This window comes from Engystomops pustulosus, chromosome 5, assembly GCF_040894005.1.
Source record: "Engystomops pustulosus chromosome 5, aEngPut4.maternal, whole genome shotgun sequence".
Lineage (NCBI taxonomy): Eukaryota > Metazoa > Chordata > Amphibia > Anura > Leptodactylidae > Engystomops > Engystomops pustulosus.
The window spans coordinates 132,862,570-132,881,106 of NC_092415.1; the positions used below are offsets into that span (position 1 = coordinate 132,862,570).

The 18,537-nt window shown below is 42.8% G+C and overlaps 1 protein-coding gene across 4 annotated transcripts in view; it reads right to left on the reverse strand.

Annotated features, from left to right (window-relative positions):
- TRIP13 (thyroid hormone receptor interactor 13) overlaps positions 1–18,537 on the reverse strand; it is a 92,685-nt gene that overhangs the window by 50,161 nt on the left and 23,987 nt on the right. For 3 of the 4 annotated variants that reach the window (XR_011855852.1, XM_072153093.1, XM_072153094.1), the window contains exons 3-4: positions 4,179–4,344; positions 2,858–2,987 (exon numbers count right to left, since the gene is read on the reverse strand). Coding sequence is in view for 3 of the 4 variants with exons in the window: in XM_072153093.1 (XP_072009194.1) it covers positions 2,858–2,987; positions 4,179–4,344 (296 nt within the window). In the remaining variant the exon portion in view is untranslated. The remainder of the gene's footprint in view (positions 1–2,857; positions 2,988–4,178; positions 4,345–18,537) is intronic. The other variant, XM_072153095.1, reaches the window with a different exon arrangement.

An 18,537-nucleotide genomic window follows, 5' to 3' on the forward strand; every position in this document is an offset into this window, starting at 1 on the left:
GCTATGAGGCAGATGCCTCAGGAATGGAGTAAATGTAGGAGGAGGAGCAGCACCTTTCAATTATGTCTATACCCATTATCATCCACACGTGCTTTTGGCTTAAAAACTGCATCTGAAAAACTGAATGTGCAAATGCACCCTAAGGCCGGTGGCACATGTGACGTTTTGAACCCGTTTTTGGGCCGTTTTTAACCCCTTAAAGGACACCTGTCATCAGGTCTCTGTCACTAGTACTGTCATCTCTACCTGTTGGTAGAGGTGGGATCCCATCCCAGCCTTTATCTAGTCAATTCATACATTAATCATTCTAAAATAATCTATTCTTCATTATGTAAATGAGGCTGTCACCTGGTCAGAGGCAGTGATGTCACCCCTGTTACCCCTCCCCTCTCCTCATGTCAGTGTAATGTACATTAAAGCATTCCTAGTGTCTGTGCAGACCCCAGTGACTTCCTCAGGGGTAAGTCACCAGCTTAGGCTGCATTCACACTGCCGTGTGTCCGCCGTACCGTAGCAGAGCAGGTACATGTTAGCGCCGCGGAGAGGAGAAGGGGGTGAGAAACATGGGGCACTGCGCCGTATCCCCGAGAAAAGATAGGACATGTCCTATCTTTTCATGGGGTACGGAGCGTCACAGTGCCGCACCATACTGCTCTAGTTGGGCGTGTGCGCCCATTGCAGTCTATAGGGGGGCGTATATATGACGTATATACGTCCCTCATTCGGCAGTGTGAATGCAGCCTAAGGTGTTGGCACAAGTGGCGTTTTAAAAAGTAGCAGTAGAACTGAACGGACATACTGAGTTCAGCTGTGCCGCATTTGAGCCAGTTATTTGACCGGAAAATGTGACGTCTGTCCAATACTATCTGTGTGTGTGATCTCTCCTCCATTTTCATGAACAATGTGGGACATTTACCATGGTGTTTCCGCCAGTTTTGTGGCACTCTCATCGCATGTTCTGCTCTCCGACCTACTTATCAACTAGCGGCACCAGAAAAAAAATGACTTTTGTCCGTCTGCTCCGATTCTTCTCCGAAAAGGGTTGTGGCATTGGAAACTCAGACACAATTAATATGTGTCGCAGCAATTTTTGGGCGCTGTAAACTGGAGGAAAGTAGACCAAAGAAATTTGGTCTAGCAGGGACACAAAACAGTGCTATTGCTCTGTTGCCTTTTCTCCGACTGTTGGACACATTTCTGGTGCTCGGGACAGATTTTGGTCCCAGGGACAGAAAATAGTCCAAAATATTAAATGTGTATCTTCTTTCCGAGAGCAGGTCGGTAACAAAGCCAATGCAGACACCGACACTTTATGTAAATGTCCCCCAATCTGCAGGGTTTTCTCTCAGCACAGCCCATGTAATCACCGCCCACAGTCTGTTAGGGTGTGTTCACACCTTGCAGTCAAAATTACAACTAACGTGCATTGTAAGCAGTTTTTAATCTGTGGTTTTGGGTGCGGTCACACGTGGCGTTTGTACTGCATTTATAAATATGGTAACCAGCACCCAGTGTTTTACATGGTCGACATTTCAACGGAAACACATATGTGATCTGGACAAACGATGCCCCCAGGAGTTTGATTGCATTTGTAAACACAATACAAACACCACATGTGACCGCACCCTTCTGGTGCAGTTTCTTAATTTAATAGGTGAACGACATTAAGGGTGATGGCACATGTGGTGTTTTGAACGCGAATACAAATATTTGTGCATGGTAACATTTAAAAAAGCATTGCAAACAGCACATGTGACCATACTCTCAAGGGTAAACCTTTTCAATAAATGTGATTTACCTGTTTGGTTAGGTCGCTGGCACATGTGGTGTTTTGAACCCGTTTTTGTGCCGTTTTTAAGCAGTCAGTTAAAAAATGCATGCGTTTTTGAAAACGCATCGGTTTTCCCCCGTTTTTGTCCGTATTCCCAATTACCATAATTATCATAGTTATAGTAAAACTGACAAAAAAGGAAAAACTGAGGCGTTTTCAAAAAAGCATGCGGTTTTTAACGGACTGCTTAAAAACGGCCCCAAAACGGGTTCAAAACGCTACATGTGCCACCGCTCTCAGGGTGCTGCCACACAATGTGTTTGAAAGCATGTGTTTTCAGTTTGTTTAAGGATGGCAGACGTGGCATTTTGAACACGTTTTTTGCCCGTTTGTGCATCCGTTTGACAGATTTGACCAATTATCTTAATTCAAACTGGTCAAAAATGCATGCGTTTTTTGACGGACTGCTTAAAAAGGGGGTCAAAAACATGTTCAAAACGCCATGTGTGCCATGACCTTAAAAATACATGAGTTTTTGAATGTTTACCATGGCTGGTTTGAACCTGTTTATTTGCATTTCTAGAGGTGTCTGCAGCCATGAAACAGATTAAAACCAGCCAAACTCATGGTAAGCGTACAAAACGCATCCGTTTTTAATCAGTTTAAGAATCAAAGGCCAGCTGCATATCCCACTCAGGGTGTGGTCACACAGGGTTTTTACATTGTATTGCAGGCTTGGCTGCATTGCATATGCGTTTCCTTTGAATTGCATGCTGTAACTAACAAGCACCCAGTGTTTTGCATAGTTTACCTACAAAATGTGGGTTCTTGTTACTGGTTGCTTGCGTTTCAAAACACATATGGGATCGAGGCGAGTCCCGCCCTGGTTGTCTGTTTTGTTTTTCTAAAAGCACATTCATTTACAGGCGTGGCATGAGTGTGCGTTCAGTTTTTCAGATGCAGTTTTCAAAGCCAAAAGCAGTTGTGGATCAAAAAAGGCGAAAACATAGTCCTCTACTCCTCTTAGTTTTCACTTCACTCCCGGTTTCCTTTAGAAAATAAAGGAAATGAAATGCTTTTTCTTACCAGCAGGGAGAATCCAGTGGTTAGCTGCCACAAGTTCCTCATTCTCTTCTTCCAAATTCTCTGCACTTGGCCCTTCTTCATTTAGTTGAAATACGTGAACACATATATTGCACTTCCCAAGGTCAATAGGCTATAATTCAAAATATAAATATAAAATCACCAAAGACTCGTGTAATAAAACCTGTACAAACTACTAAATCATATTCAAACACATTTAACGCAAAATCATCGTCTTCAACAAGCAGCATGTACAGCACAGTGTGCAATTTCTGCTCACGAATAAAACAAAACATTAATGCAATCTATAATGACATGACTTAAGAAACTTACCAGAAGTAACCTCTTTTTACACAATTTGACAAAAATTTCTTGCCACGGACCTTGGCAGATAAAGCTGTAAAATTGCACTAAAAATACAAATCTCTTGACTTCCGGTTCCGGCACCAGCATGTGAGGAAGTGGGAGAGTGGAGCTCTCCGCCCATACCCGAAACCAACTGACCTGGCTGACGGGGCAGTCACTAGCAGAACCGCTGGTCAGCAGTGGAGGAGCAAGAAGAGGCGCCAGCAGACCTCCACATGGCGCCGAACCACCGCCAGGGAAAGCAGGAAGAGCTATCAGAAAAGGAGATGGTGGTGGAATCAGATGCAGGCTCTACAAGGAGCCAGAGGGTACAGATCAATTACAAGCGCCTGGTAAAGGAGGTAGAAAAGTAAACAGCCCCAAGAATTCAGGAGGCTGTAGCCTCAACCATAGCCGAGTCCCCAAGAAGGCTGTAGACCAATATTTCAGCTAATGCAACCAGAATAGATGATACATAGCAGAGATTATCAGAATTACGAACTAGCAGGAACTATGGCACAAGTGATAGACCTCACTATAGACAATGCCAGACTCATCAAAGGTTGATGACCTAGAAAACAGGTTCAGGAGAAGCAATCCGAGGGTTGTGGGCCTACCAGAGACAGTATCGGGATCTGTGCTGAACCATCTGTGCTGCCCATAGGCGGCTCTGCTTTTTGGCCTGGATAGCCCCTGCTTGGTGGAGAGGGCACATAGTTTGGGCCCCCCCAAACGACCATGTTCCCCATCTACACAAACATCAGGGATGGGAGATCGACCGAGACAAGCAATCGCCAAATACCTAAACTATGCTGTCAAAAGAGGCGAATTTGCAAGCATAGAGAAAAATGAGAGACTGGCTACGCATCGAAAACACTACTGTCCTGATATTTTCTGATTGGCTAACACAATTTATTTATCTATAAGAAGACAATAAATTATGCATTGGCAGCAATAAACATTTTGAACATTTTCTTACCTTCCTGTCTTTTATCTTTAGCTCTGTATCTACAACAGCCACAGAATTAACATTTTTCACCAAAAAGGAGTCATCAAATTCTGTCCAGGTGTAATCTCCAAACACAACATTGTGCCTGTATAATAACTGTATCACGTGAGCCGTCACATCTTCAGTTTTGGCTGTACTAAGGGATGAAAACAAAACTAGTAATAATTATGAATAGCTTTTTACAGAAGCCAAGAAACACTAAGAAAATACATTAAATCGTAATACCTATAAGCCAAACTTCCAGAGCCCTGGTTTTCTGGTCACTACAGCTGTTTTAAGATGAGTGTGGGCATTCCTTCCAGTCCCTTTTTCCTCTGATCTGCAGCAGTGGGGCTTCACTACTAAGCATGTACATAAAGTGTCAGCAGTGAGAAGTGCTCACTGCTCCCGGGTCCTCTCCTGCTGCTTTGCTCAGTATCCTGAATTTGTGGACAAGCTTCAGAAGTCAAAGCAGAGCAGAGAGAACACAGGAGTGGTTATCAGACCAACCTGATTGTCTTTTATGAAGAGGTGAGCAGATGTTTGGATGGAGGAGCTGCCTTTGATACTGTGTTCTTGGACTTTGCATGGGCACTTTGTCCCTTACAGCGCCTATTGGGTAAAATAAGCTATTAATTTAGCAGAAACAGATTTGGCACGTCTCCAGCACACTGTATTAGTTTATGCCAAAAGAGAGTCCCACAGCAATGGTGGCAACCTATTGGCAACCCCCTAGGGCTGATTGGTGTTCTTATGGCACCACTCAAGACCCTGTGATCATAGTATACAAGGCTGGAAAAAGTCTAACTTGTAGATCTTTACGCACTGGTAGATACTAACAGTTTAATTGTTACAATCAGTGCCAGCATTGATTGTTGCAACTGTCTGTTGTATAGTACAACAGACAACTGTTCTACATGCAGAGTGCTTAGCCATTGAGCCATCTCCATAAATCCCTAACTACACAAAAAAACTGCTAAGGGGAATTTATTTGTCATATATACCCATTGTGCTACTTATTTAGTTAAAGCTTGTTTGCACATGTATATATCTATATCAACAAGGCAACTGGAGTGCAGGGCTAGAGGACCCATTGAGCCATAGAAAGTAGGGCTGTGGAGTCAGAGTCATAATAAAATGGGCCAACCGACTCCACAAACATATAATTAATTATATAAATTTTGAAATGTCCTTTAAAATGTCTGTCCTATTCCTGATACAAGGATTTAGGCCAGAGATGAGCAGCTTATAGGTCCAAGAGCCATACTGCTCTTTAAGGGGCCAATTCTGACTAGTACTTACCAATTAAGGGCCCTGACCTTGATGCATACAACCAGTGTCAGGAGTAAGGATGTAGAGTGGAATGACAGGAGAGGACACAGGAGCACTGAACTTCTCAGCTCACACCACCTGAACTCCTGCACCAATGAATGCTTTCGTTATGGAAGTGCTGGCTGGACTCTGTCAGTAGGGTGTGGACCGCAACGCATGGCTTGACAGGCTACATGTGGCCCATTAATGTGGCTTGTGCACCCAATGCCCCTTTTAGATGCGATGAATGTGAACTGCACTTTATATACATGCTCAGGAGTGACGCTCCTCTGCTATAGATTAGATGAATAAGGCAATGGAAAGGAATGTCTGCATTTATCTCAACGACTGCTATAGTGACCAGGAAAACAGGACTGTACAATTAGAGTTGGTGATAATTTTGGTGAAGCTGGAGTTGAAGTTCTGAAATTGAGGAGTCAGAGATTTGGCTCATATTGACTCCACAGCCCTGCTAGAAAGCTTGTTAGAGTCATCAACCCAGTTGTAGTTCAAATGACCTCTTGTTCACTGTGTCACTGCAGACAGTCATTGTCGCTGATGAAGTTAATTTGGCTAAAAATTGTAAAATCAATGTTAGTCATCCGCCAAGACTCCGGTACCCTCATAGACAGTGAATTGGAGTGCCTTAGGGAACCAAGTGTTTTACCATAGTTTGGTTTGATATTTTGCTGGTAAGGTACAATGTGCTCTCTGCAGCATAGTATGTATAAATGAAAACTGATCCTAATAAACTGTCAGATTACATTTTGGGGGAGCATGAAGCTTGTGGAGTGAAGCGTGATCACGTAGCACGATGGGCACAATGCTGGAGTAAAGGTGCAACCCATCCTGAGCAGCCTCTCCCTCGGCTGCCGCGAGACGTTTGATGGAGTGGGCTACGGAGGCCTATGCATGATGAAGATGCTGTTCCTTTCGGTGGTGTCCCTCAGCGATTGGGTCGGTACCCTGCATTTTCTCTAAGAAGGGGTAGATCCTCGGCAACCCTGTACCTTCTGGGACTGGAGCTGCACCGTGGAACCTCAGGAGCGCTGTGGAGCTTGCTACCCCATGAGCAGACGCCGCTGTCGACCCAGTGGTGAGAAGTGTACTCAGCAAACCTTCTTCTGGCTGCTGTTAATGTCATCCATCTAAACTGTCATGATTACCCGTGTTGGACGGGAAAAGTGAAGGTACTATGGATAAATCTAATATGGAGGGCAATGTGGATGCCAGGAAAGATCAAGAGTCCGAGGTATCTCTTAAGGATATGTCATCTTAGTTATCACAATGCTTTACTGCAGTAGGTGATGTTCTAAAAGAACTTGGTCGCTTGAAATCAGAAATAATATCTATAAAAGAATATATAAAAATAAAAGGGTATGAACTGAAGAAGCAGAAGTATGAGTGGAGAGAGTGGAGGATCAAGCTGCAGAGTTCAATAATAAGATTAAGGCATTGGAAAAAATTGAGAAGGGATTCAAGGAGAAACAATCTACGGATGATAGGGTTTCCGGAGGGGTCAGAGGGGAGTGACGTTACCATATTTGTCTCAGATTTTTTGGAATCTACTTTTTCGGAGGAGGGTTGTACCAGGATGTTCCTGGTAGATCAGGCACACCGTGTACCAACTTGGGGTCCTCCCATTTGTGCTAGGCACAGGAATATCCTGTCCTGGTGCAATTTTTATCCCCACGAGATAGGGATAATATATTGAGGAGCGCTAGATCCATGCATCAGCTGCAATACAACAACGCCTCATTTATGATCTCCCCTGACTATCCACAAGATATTCAGAAAAATAGAATCAGCTAAGCAGGCCTAAAAAAAAGATTGAAAGAAAAAGGGATTATACACCTGCTATATTACCCAAAATTAAAGCTGAAATATGCCCCCAATATCCCCAAATGCAGGGGAAGTAGAAAAAGTAAACTCTTACTGGTAATTGGATTTTCCATAACCTCCACAACGGCAATGAAAGGAGGGATTTCCCTCCTCTCCCGGAAAAAAAATTAGGGATGGGAAAACTCTGCCATTGTGGAGGTTTACGGAAAATCCAGTAATTTTCATCTTCAATGCCGTAAGTTGTAAGTGGTGAAAGTTTGGATAAGGTAGAGCCACTGGAAGGATCCAAAAATTCCCCCTCAAAAGCTTCAACAGTATCGGGAACTGAGCCCTCCTGGTCCAGTGTGGTGTTATAAGGATCACTTGAGCTGCAGTCTGAGAAATGTTTTGAATCGCCTTTGGAATTAAAGAGAAAGGGGGAAAAGCATATAGAAGGCCCTGAGGTCACCTTTGCGTTAGAGCATCTATTCCCTTTGGGTTGCCTTCCTTGTACAGGGAAACGTTGACACCTGTGCTTTCTGCCTTGTGGCAAATAGGTTCATTATCAGACTTTCCTATTTCTTCATTATGAGGAGGAAGATCTCTGGAGAAAGAGCCCATTCTCCTTCATTTATAGTTACTCTGCTGAGATAATCCACATTGATATTCAGGTGCACTGCAGACAAGGGAAGGATATTTGCCTCTGCCCAGTTGAATACATGCTCTGACACATTCTATAGTCCACTGCTTCAGGTTACCCCCAGTTTGTTCCAGGTATGCCACTGGCATGGCATTGTCTGTCAGGATTTTCACATGTTTGTTCTGGACTGGGCTCCCTGGGCTAGATGACAGTCCAAATGGGCCCCAACCTTTATGTCTGGCGTATGTGGTGATCACTGGGGCGTATGGATCCAAGCTACTTCCCTTTCTTCTTCCTTAGACACCAACAATTCAGAGATTTTTTGACCTTCCATGGAACCCATACCTTCCTGTTCAAAGAAGATTGGTCTTTGTCCCAGACCGAGAGGAGAAATTTCTGTAATGGTCTTGAATGAACTTGAGCCCACAGAACAGCAGGGATTGTGGATGTCATTAACCCTAGTGCCTTTATGACGTCTCGAATGGACACCCATCTTTTTCCCTTTTCAACACAAATAATCCTTTGGGTAACGGCATGATTTTTACCTCTGGCAGAAAAGAAATCTGTCTCTGTGTATCCTACCTTATGCCCAGGAAGCACATTTGCTGGTTGAGAATTAAACTTGACTTTTCGTTGTTTATAGTCCACCCTAGACAAGAAAATGTTGACAGGGTAAATTCTAGGTTCTGTAAAAGAAGAGTTTCTGAATTTGCAGTCAGAAGAAAGTCATCCAATTACAGAAGCAAGTATGATTTTCGGGTGTAAAAATCCTGTTACTACCACCATTTCCTTGGTGAAGATTCTCGGTGCTGCGCATAATCCAAATAGGATTTGGAACTGAAATTGTTGAAGGGTGCGTCAATGTATGTTACTATCCTGAGGTATTTTTGGTATGATTGGTGAACAGGGACGTGGTAATAGGCATCCTCTAGGTCCACTGTTATCATGAAGACATCCCTTTCCGGTAGCAGAGTTCCGGACTAGACAGTCTCCATTTTGAACCTTTTGTATAAAAAGGTAAGAATTCAGCTTCCTCAGTTTTATGATGGAACAAAAAGTTCTGTTTGTTTTTCTACGAAGGAACAGAAGTGAATAAAAGCCTTGTTTTTCTTGAGTTAAAAGGTACCCTCATGATAACTTGTTTGCTTAAAAGTTTCTTCAATTCTGCGGTCAAGATTTTTAGTTCTTCTGGGGGCAGACAAATTATCTGAAAATTATCTGAATTTAACCAAATTCCAATTGGTATCCGTTTGTTATGAGATCTAATATCTATGGTGATGAAGACATCTTCACCAAAGCTTCTGCAAAATTCTTTAGTCTGCCCCCGACTAGACAGCTGGTGTCACTGTGAGAAGGACTTGTTAGGTTGGTTCCGGTTGACAAAAATGTTTTTACCTCCGTTTGTACTGTTGGAACCTGTTCTTTCTTCTTTTCCTCTGGGCGCAACTTTCTTTGACCCTGAAAGGAACATTTCTGCTAGTAGAATTTGTTCTACTGAGGAAACTTTCTTCCTTTCTGACGCCTTCTCAAGGATATAATCTAAGCTTGACCCAAACATTCAATCGCCTTCGTAAGTTATGCATATTAATTTGTTCTTGGATCCTGTTGCCCCTGACCAGGTTTGCATCCAAGTGCAGCATCTTGCGGAGTTTGACAACCTGGCTGCTCTGGCTGAAAACTTCAAACCTGCGGATGCATCAGCCATTTAATTAGCTGCTCTTTTGAAAAGTGGCCAAAATTTCCTCTCTTGGCATGCCCGATACTAGATTAAATTTTTTCTAACCAGCAACTAATTGATCTTGCTGTGAAGGTGGCTGCCATTTCCGGCCTGAGCATGGCCATGGAAGTCTCCCATGTCCTTCTCAGTAACGCTTCTGATTTTTGTCTATCAGTTTTTTTTAGTAAGCCTGCATCTTGAAAGGCGAAAGCGTTTTTTTTTTTTTTTTTTTTATATACCTGCAATTGGAGCATGTACCTTCGGGAATTTGCTTCAAGTCTTAGACTCGGCTTCCGCTATTGGGTATTTCCTCTTAAAGTTCTGTTACGGAGGGTTTGTTGAATAAGGCACACTATGTTAGCGTGTATCGGGAAAACCTTGTGTTTTCTTTTCCCACAGACCTTGAAACATGCAATCCTGATCAGACATGGATCCATAGTCATTCTTACTGCCTTAATTATTTTGTCAGCATCGGTGTTTTTTTTTTCTATAGCTTTGTCTTCTTCTGAATCTGAAGTATTTTCGTTCATAGGTCTTTCTGTGAGAATTTCCTGGTAAGCTGCCGACATGGACATTTTAGGACTGGAAGGTACTTTGGTCTTGCCGACTGCAGCTCCTACTTCATCACACTCTTCAGACTTGAAAAAAAAAGTGAAGACGATTCGTCTGCCATCACATCTTGTATGCAATTTGAGCGGAGTGTTTTTTTTTTGTATTTTGTAACCTGTGACTTTTTACATATTCCACATTTCTTAGATGGAGGTTTGAATTTTGCAGCCTCCCAAATAAAACACAAACGTAATAAGTAAAATAACAGAAAATCCCTTAAGATCCATCCCTTTAAGGGCGACTATGCCTTCAAGAACCATACCTTTAACAGGGCTGTACCTTTAAGAACCATCCCTTTAAAGAGTTAAGCAAGAGACCACCCCAGATTCCAGCCCAAAACCGACCACTCACAAGCACTATCGGAGGGCCTTAAAAGGGGAGGGACAGACCTGGGCATGGGCATCAGAGGGTTTCACAGATCCACAAGGTTCCGACTCCAAAGCACCCATAAAGCTAAACATATTAGCACTCATCTGGCATCCTGAAGTTGCTTAAATTTAAAATTTGACGCCAACCCTGCAAAGCTCCGCCCCTACTCCGCGGCGCTGATTGGTGCATTGCATCACATAATCGGCCAGGAGATGGAAGTGGATCCGAGAGGATGCTGCCCGGCATACTCTATATCTGTGAAGGCTCCCCGTGTGGCGAACCCTACCAGGGGACCCGGAAGCACCTGGTCTGCCCGAGCTTGCCCTCCAGGAGGGCCTTTCAACTAAGAGAAGAGAGGACCTAACTGATCCTGCTTCTCACTCCCTGCACAGCTCTCTGGACGCCGCACAACCACAGCACCGGGTAGGCTGAATGATATCCTGCTCCTGCACCACAGCAACTTGCAGAGCAGTATTCAACGGGAGGGACCTCCCTTTTATTCTGTTCCACGTTGTTTCCTGTCCCTTGGAGGCGGGGAATCCCTCCAGTCAGTGCCGTTGTGGAGTTGCTAGGAAAATTTGTATGGCTAAGATACTATCTTGCAAACTAAATGACAAGCTAAAGCAAAAGGCAATCTTTGATCTATGTTGGTCATATCACCCCGAGGTGATTTGTTTCCAGAAAAGGCACCTATTAGAGGAGACATGTAAGCGTCTGAGTAAGGCTTAGTTAAATTTGACATTTTCGGCATATGCTCGAGTATCTTGATCAACAAAAATGTTAGCTTCCAGGAGTTAGAAGTTAAAGTAGATCCTCTAGGTAGATACATACTACTAAACGCCATTATGAATGGGATGAGAATTGTTTTGGCATCTATCTTCCTCCTGCTGTTCCGCTCGAAGTTCAAGTAAATGTGCCTAACCAGGTAGGTTAATATGAGGATGCGCTCCAATCTTTTGGATGGGGGGTTTTAATCAAGTTTTTGATGAAGGGCTGATGTCACTCAAAAGGCCTGTCGGACCTCCTACCAATACGGTTTACAATTAAAAAGTACATAATGTCAGGACTTCTTTTTATAAGATAAAGCCATTCTGGCTTGACCTAGTAAAGGATAACAAACTGAAGGCATACCCGAGAGGGCTTATCAAGGACCAGATCAAAAGAGGGAAAAACTTGCAATTAAGAATAGAACTATGGTCATAGAAAAGAAATGGCTGGAGGGAGGGATCAGAGAGGTATCCAGGCAGTTTTTTGAAGCTTACTATGCTTCTGAGATAACAGTGGGACAGAGGTGATCAAGGAGGGCGTGTCCAGTAAACCTATCCCTAGATTATCGTCTGAGGAGGCAGTTTTTTAGGGCCAGCCACTGGAAGTGGAGAAGCTGGAAGATGCACTTAGAAATATCCCAAAGGGGAAAGCGGTGGGCCTAGATGGTATTCCATCTGAAGTAATTTTACAGTATGCGGAAATATTGTTTCCTCTAATACTAAAGGTCTACAATCATTCTTTATCTATGCTGCAATCTATGAGAGAAGCAATTATACTTATCTTGAATGAGGGGAAATGTCCCCTGGAATTAGATGCCCAATCTCCCTGCTGTACTCCGACTATAAGCCGTTATCTAAAATGTTAGCAACAAGGCTACTGAAAATAATAAGGGCAGTAGTACATGCCGATCACTTGGGGTTCATGCCGGTAAGATCGGTCAAAGAGAATGTTTGACGGCTGTGGTGGTACATGCAGACTCCCAGTGAGACGAGGGAAATCGGATGGTGGTCTCACTAGACGCGGTCAAGGCGTTTAAAGAAATAGAACAAGTAAGAAGGCTTAGAAGAAATAATCAGAAGATGCTATCCAGCACTAGGTTAAAATACTTTAATCCACTTTATTTACTTTGGTAAAATATCCACACATATTAAAGGGGTTGTGTCACCAAAGCAAATGGCTGTAATTGGGTCCAATGCATGGTGACAAGTACTTTCACCATTTACACGTATTACAAAATCTGCAGGTTTACTGAGACAACTCCTTTTGTTCTGGTTGCTGGCACCCCCTGCTGGTAGCTGTGTTACCGAGTTACAGCTGATCTGGCCGAGTCTGCGCACAAGGATTCCCCCAGCTGCCCTGCACTACAGATCACTCCACTGGCTCCCAGCTCCTCTCCACACAGAGATCAGCTGACACACTGCAGCCAATAGGAAGTAAGAGAGGAGGGGCAGAGAGCTCAGACATCTACACAAGTGAAGGCTGTGATGTCCACTGCTTACCAGCTCCACAGGTGCTTACAGCAGCAGATACAAGGTAACTGCAGCCAGACATGACTCACAGGAGTCCTCCCCTAACATGGATCATAGCAGCCCTTTCCTCCCTCCACCTTTAATCAGGTCACACAGGAGGCTGCAGAGATAACACAACAGGCTGAGCTCTGACCTCTCCTGATGCAGTCCTCCTTCTGTACTCTCCACCATTCACTGTCCCTCCATGCTACCCTGCTCTCCTGCAAAGGGGCCCCTGTCCCTGACTATCAGGAAAGTAGCAAAAGATCAGCAACATGTGAGAAGCTGTCACCTATTTATCTATCCAAGTCCTATTATCACCTGTCATCTCTCCATCTATAGCATATCTATCTCATATCTATATATCCATCTATTACCTGTCATCTGTCTATCTATTACCTGTCATCTGTCTATCTATTACCTGTCATTCATCTATCTATTACCTGTGAGAAGCTGTCACCTATTTATCTATCCAAGTCCTATTATCACCTGTCATCTCTCCATCTATAGCATATCTATCTCATATCTATATATCCATCTATTACCTGTCATCTGTCTATCTATTACCTGTCATTCATCTATCTATTACCTGTGAGAAGCTGTCACCTATTTATCTATCCAAGTCCTATTATCACCTGTCATCTCTCCATCTATAGCATATCTATCTCATATCTATATATCCATCTATTACCTGTCATCTGTCTATCTATTACCTGTCATTCATCTATCTATTACCTGTCATTCATCTATCTATTACCTGTGAGAAGCTGTCACCTATTTATCTATCCAAGTCCTATTATCACCTGTCATCTCTCCATCTATAGCATATCTATCTCATATCTATATATCCATCTATTACCTGTCATCCGTCTATCTATTACCTGTCATCCGTCTATCTATTACCTGTCATCCGTCTATCTATTACCTGTCATCCGTCTATCTATTACCTGTCATCCGTCTATCTATTACCTGTCATCCGTCTATCTATTACCTGTCATCCGTCTATCTATTACCTGTCATCCGTCTATCTATTACCTGTCATCCGTCTATCTATTACCTGTCATCCGTCTATCTATTACCTGTCATCCGTCTATCTATTACCTGTCATCCGTCTATCTATTACCTGTCATCCGTCTATCTATTACCTGTCATCCGTCTATCTATTACCTGTCATTCATCTATTACCTGTGAGAAGCTGTCACCTATTTATCTATCCAAGTCCTATTATCACCTGTCATCTCTCCATCTATAGCATATTTATCTCATATCTATCCATCTATAACCTGTCATCTATGTATCTATAACCTGTCATCTATGTATCTATAACCTGTCATCTATGTATCTATTACCTGTCATCTATGTATCTATTACCTGTCATCTATGTATCTATTACCTGTCATCTATGTATCTATTACCTGTCATCTATGTATCTATTACCTGTCATCCGTCTATCTATTACCTGTCATCCGTCTATCTATTACCTGTGAGAAGCTGTCACCTATTTATCTATCCAAGTCCTATTATCACCTGTCATCTCTCCATCTATAGCATATTTATCTCATATCTATATATCCATCTATAACCTGTCATCTATGTATCTATAACCTGTCATCTATGTATCTATAACCTGTCATCTATGTATCTATAACCTGTCATCTATGTATCTATAACCTGTCATCTATGTATCTATAACCTGTCATCTATGTATCTATAACCTGTCATCTATGTATCTATTACCTGTCATCTATGTATCTATAACCTGTCATCTATGTATCTATAACCTGTCATCTATGTATCTATAACCTGTCATCTATGTATCTATTACCTGTCATCTATGTATCTATTACCTGTCATCCGTCTATCTATTACCTGTCATCCGTCTATCTATTACCTGTCATCCGTCTATCTATTACCTGTCATCCGTCTATCTATTACCTGTCATCCGTCTATCTATTACCTGTCATCCGTCTATCTATTACCTGTCATCCGTCTATCTATTACCTGTCATCCGTCTATCTATTACCTGTCATCCGTCTATCTATTACCTGTCATCCGTCTATCTATTACCTGTCATCCGTCTATCTATTACCTGTCATTCATCTATTACCTGTGAGAAGCTGTCACCTATTTATCTATCCAAGTCCTGTTATCACCTGTCATCTCTCCATCTATAGCATATTTATCTCATATCTATATATCCATCTATAACCTGTCATCTATGTATCTATAACCTGTCATCTATGTATCTATAACCTGTCATCTATGTATCTATTACCTGTCATCTATGTATCTATTACCTGTCATCTATGTATCTATTACCTGTCATCTATGTATCTATTACCTGTCATCTATGTATCTATTACCTGTCATCTATGTATCTATTACCTGTCATCTATGTATCTATTACCTGTCATCTATGTATCTATTACCTGTCATCTATGTATCTATTACCTGTCATCCGTCTATCTATTACCTGTCATCCGTCTATCTATTACCTGTCATTCATCTATCGATCACTTGTCATCTATCTTATCTATCCATCATCTGTCATCTATCACATATCTATCTATCCATCTTGCGATTTAGTTACAATTCCTTACAAAATACACAGAAAGAGATGCAATTAATGGCCCCAAATTAACATACAAAAATACAAAAGTTTATTAGTAAAAGTCATAAAAACAACTTAAAAGGTCCCTGTTAATGCACCTAATTTTGTACAATCAATGCATACAAGTAGAGCAAAACAATGTATTCTCACAGCATCATGGTCGGTCAGGCGGACAGTAAAGTGTAAATATGTCGGAGTTCTAGAAAAATGCAGGGACGGCAAATCCCAGTGGCACTTACCCACTTTGGAGTGACGATACACGTGGGGTTTGCCTCCCTTGCATCCACCTAGACTTCTGCCATGCATGTCGGCCTGACCAACCATGATGCTGTGAGAATGCACATTTACTAAAAACAGTGCAGTGTGTACCATGTGCAGTGACCTGTGTAATGTGCAGGGGGTGCCAGATTCAGGATTTCTGGCGCCTGTTCTTCATGAATATGGCGCCCCCTGCACTGCTCCGACAGAGTGCACCAACTGTTTTTTGGTGCACTTTTAACATGGGGCGTGTGACACATTCCTATTGGACTTTGCATGTTAAATCTGGCGCACGGTCCGACTGAGCACCGGAATGCCCCCTAATTTGTGTCACATGAAGATTAGCGCAGCCGCACCACAAAAGGATCACGTTCGACACAAATGTATCTCAGAAACTTCTTGATTACATGTGTAAGCAGTTTGCACTAAAAAGAATGTGCAAAGTCCAAACTGGCGCATGGCCCCTAATAAATGTGCCCCACTGTGTCTAGTGTCTGCTACCAGGCAGCTACTTACCTAAACCCATAGCTTAATCATCAACTGCTGGAAACTGATGATGTTATACAAGTGCAAGACATCAAGTGTCTTAATGCAAGTGCAGCCAATCACTGCAGACCTCAGTTTTGGTGAGGTGAGTACAGAGTTTTTATTAGGCTAGGCAGGGGGCTGCTGGCTATATACAGGGGAGGGGCAGGCGCTGGCTATATACAGGGGAGGGGCAGGCGCTGGCTATATACAGGGGAGGGGCAGGCGCTGGCTATATACAGGGGAGGGGCAGGCGCTGGCTATATACAGGGGAGGGGCAGGCGCTGGCTATATACAGGGGAGGGCAGGCGCTGGCTATATACAGGGGAGGGCAGGCGCTGGCTATATACAGGGGAGGGCAGGCGCTGGCTATATACGAGGAGGGCAGGCACTGGCTATATACGAGGCAGGCAGGCACTGGCTATATACGAGGCAGGCAGGCACTGGCTATATACGAGGCAGGCAGGCACTGGCCATATACGAGGCAGGCAGGCACTGGCCATATACGAGGCAGGCAGGCACTGGCCATATACGAGGAGGCAGGCACTGGCCATATACGAGGAGGCAGGCACTGGCCATATATGATGAGGCAGGCACTGGCCATATATGATGAGGCAGGCACTGGTTATATACCAGGAGGCAGGCACTGGCTATATACGAGGAGGCAGGCACTGGCTATATACGAGGAGGCAGGCACTGGCCATATATGATGAGGCAGGCACTGGTTATATACAAGGAGGCAGGCACTGGCTATATATGAGGGGCCAGGCTGGTTATATACTAGGAGGCTGCAGGCTATATACTGGGGGCAGGGGGCTATTGGCTGTATACAAGGGGCAGGTGCTGTCTATATACTAGAGGGTAGAGGCTGGGTATATACTCGGGGGCATGTGCTGGCTAAATATATACTGGGTGGAGGCTGTGACTAATGCATTTCCCACCCTAGGCTTATACTTGAGTCAGCAGGTTCTGTCTGTTTTTGTGTTAAAATTAGGTACCTCGGCTTATACTTGGGTCGGCTTGTGCTCGAGTAATATATATATATATATATATATATATATATATATATATATATATATATATATATACACACACACACACATTATACTGAGCTTTATATTTTTATACGGCTGTGAAAACATTATAGCTGAGCTTTGACTGATTACTATGAACAACATAGACTGTTTTATAGTTTTTATAAATGAGGCTGATATGAAAGTTTCAGAATGTTATTGAATATATAGGTGTACACACATATATATCTTTTTTTTTTTCTTATTCAAGCATATATTGAAAATGATTAAAAGGAGAGGGAGCAGTGTGAGGGCTTTGGTAGGTGACACACAGCACCAATAGCAGATTCCTGCTGTGCTGGCGATCAGTAAATGCAGGGACTATTTGAGCACAGCAGGTGGAAGGAGACTCTGATGGCTGAGCGCTCTGTAGTGCTGATGTGTGGAATAATTGCCGCTGTCAGTGCTGTGCATGTGCCTGGTTTTGGCCCAGGCTGAACAAGCATCATAACAACAAATAGAAAGGTACCTTTAATACTAGATAACCATTACAAATAAATTTTTGAAATATTTTAACCTCTATGACAGCTTTTTGTAGTAAATTGTTTCGTGGCATAACTCCTTTAAGGCTTGGTGAACACGCGCAATTTGCAGAAAATCACCTGGAGCTTAAGAAACTTTATGATGGGACTAAAATTTATCATGTGAATAAGCTCAGTTTAAAAGAGTCTGAGCTCAAACAAGACCATGAGTTAACAATTAGGATGGCGGATAAAGGTGGTATGGTGGCAGTGATGAATACAAAACAATATATCAACCAAGTTGAAACAATGTTAACTGATATAACTTCCTATTATTTGTTGTCATGTAATCCAACCACAATTTAAAAAAAAAACAAGTGACAGCTCTTATCCAGGAAGGTTTTGCTTTTCGGCATACTAACTGAGAAACAAAGGGATTAATTTATTGTAGAGTAACACCTATATTATGTATGTTAAATAAAGTGCACAAAGGTGAAGTACCTCCTCCTATGCGACAAATCGCTGCAGGCATTAGGTCCTTACATGAGCCACTTTGCAAGTAGTAGGACTAACATAAAAATGTTTGTATAATTTCTCATTGGTCAGCTGTGACATTGTACACTTCTATCCCACACGATAAAGCCATGCTGGCACTCGATTACCATCTAAATAAGTATAG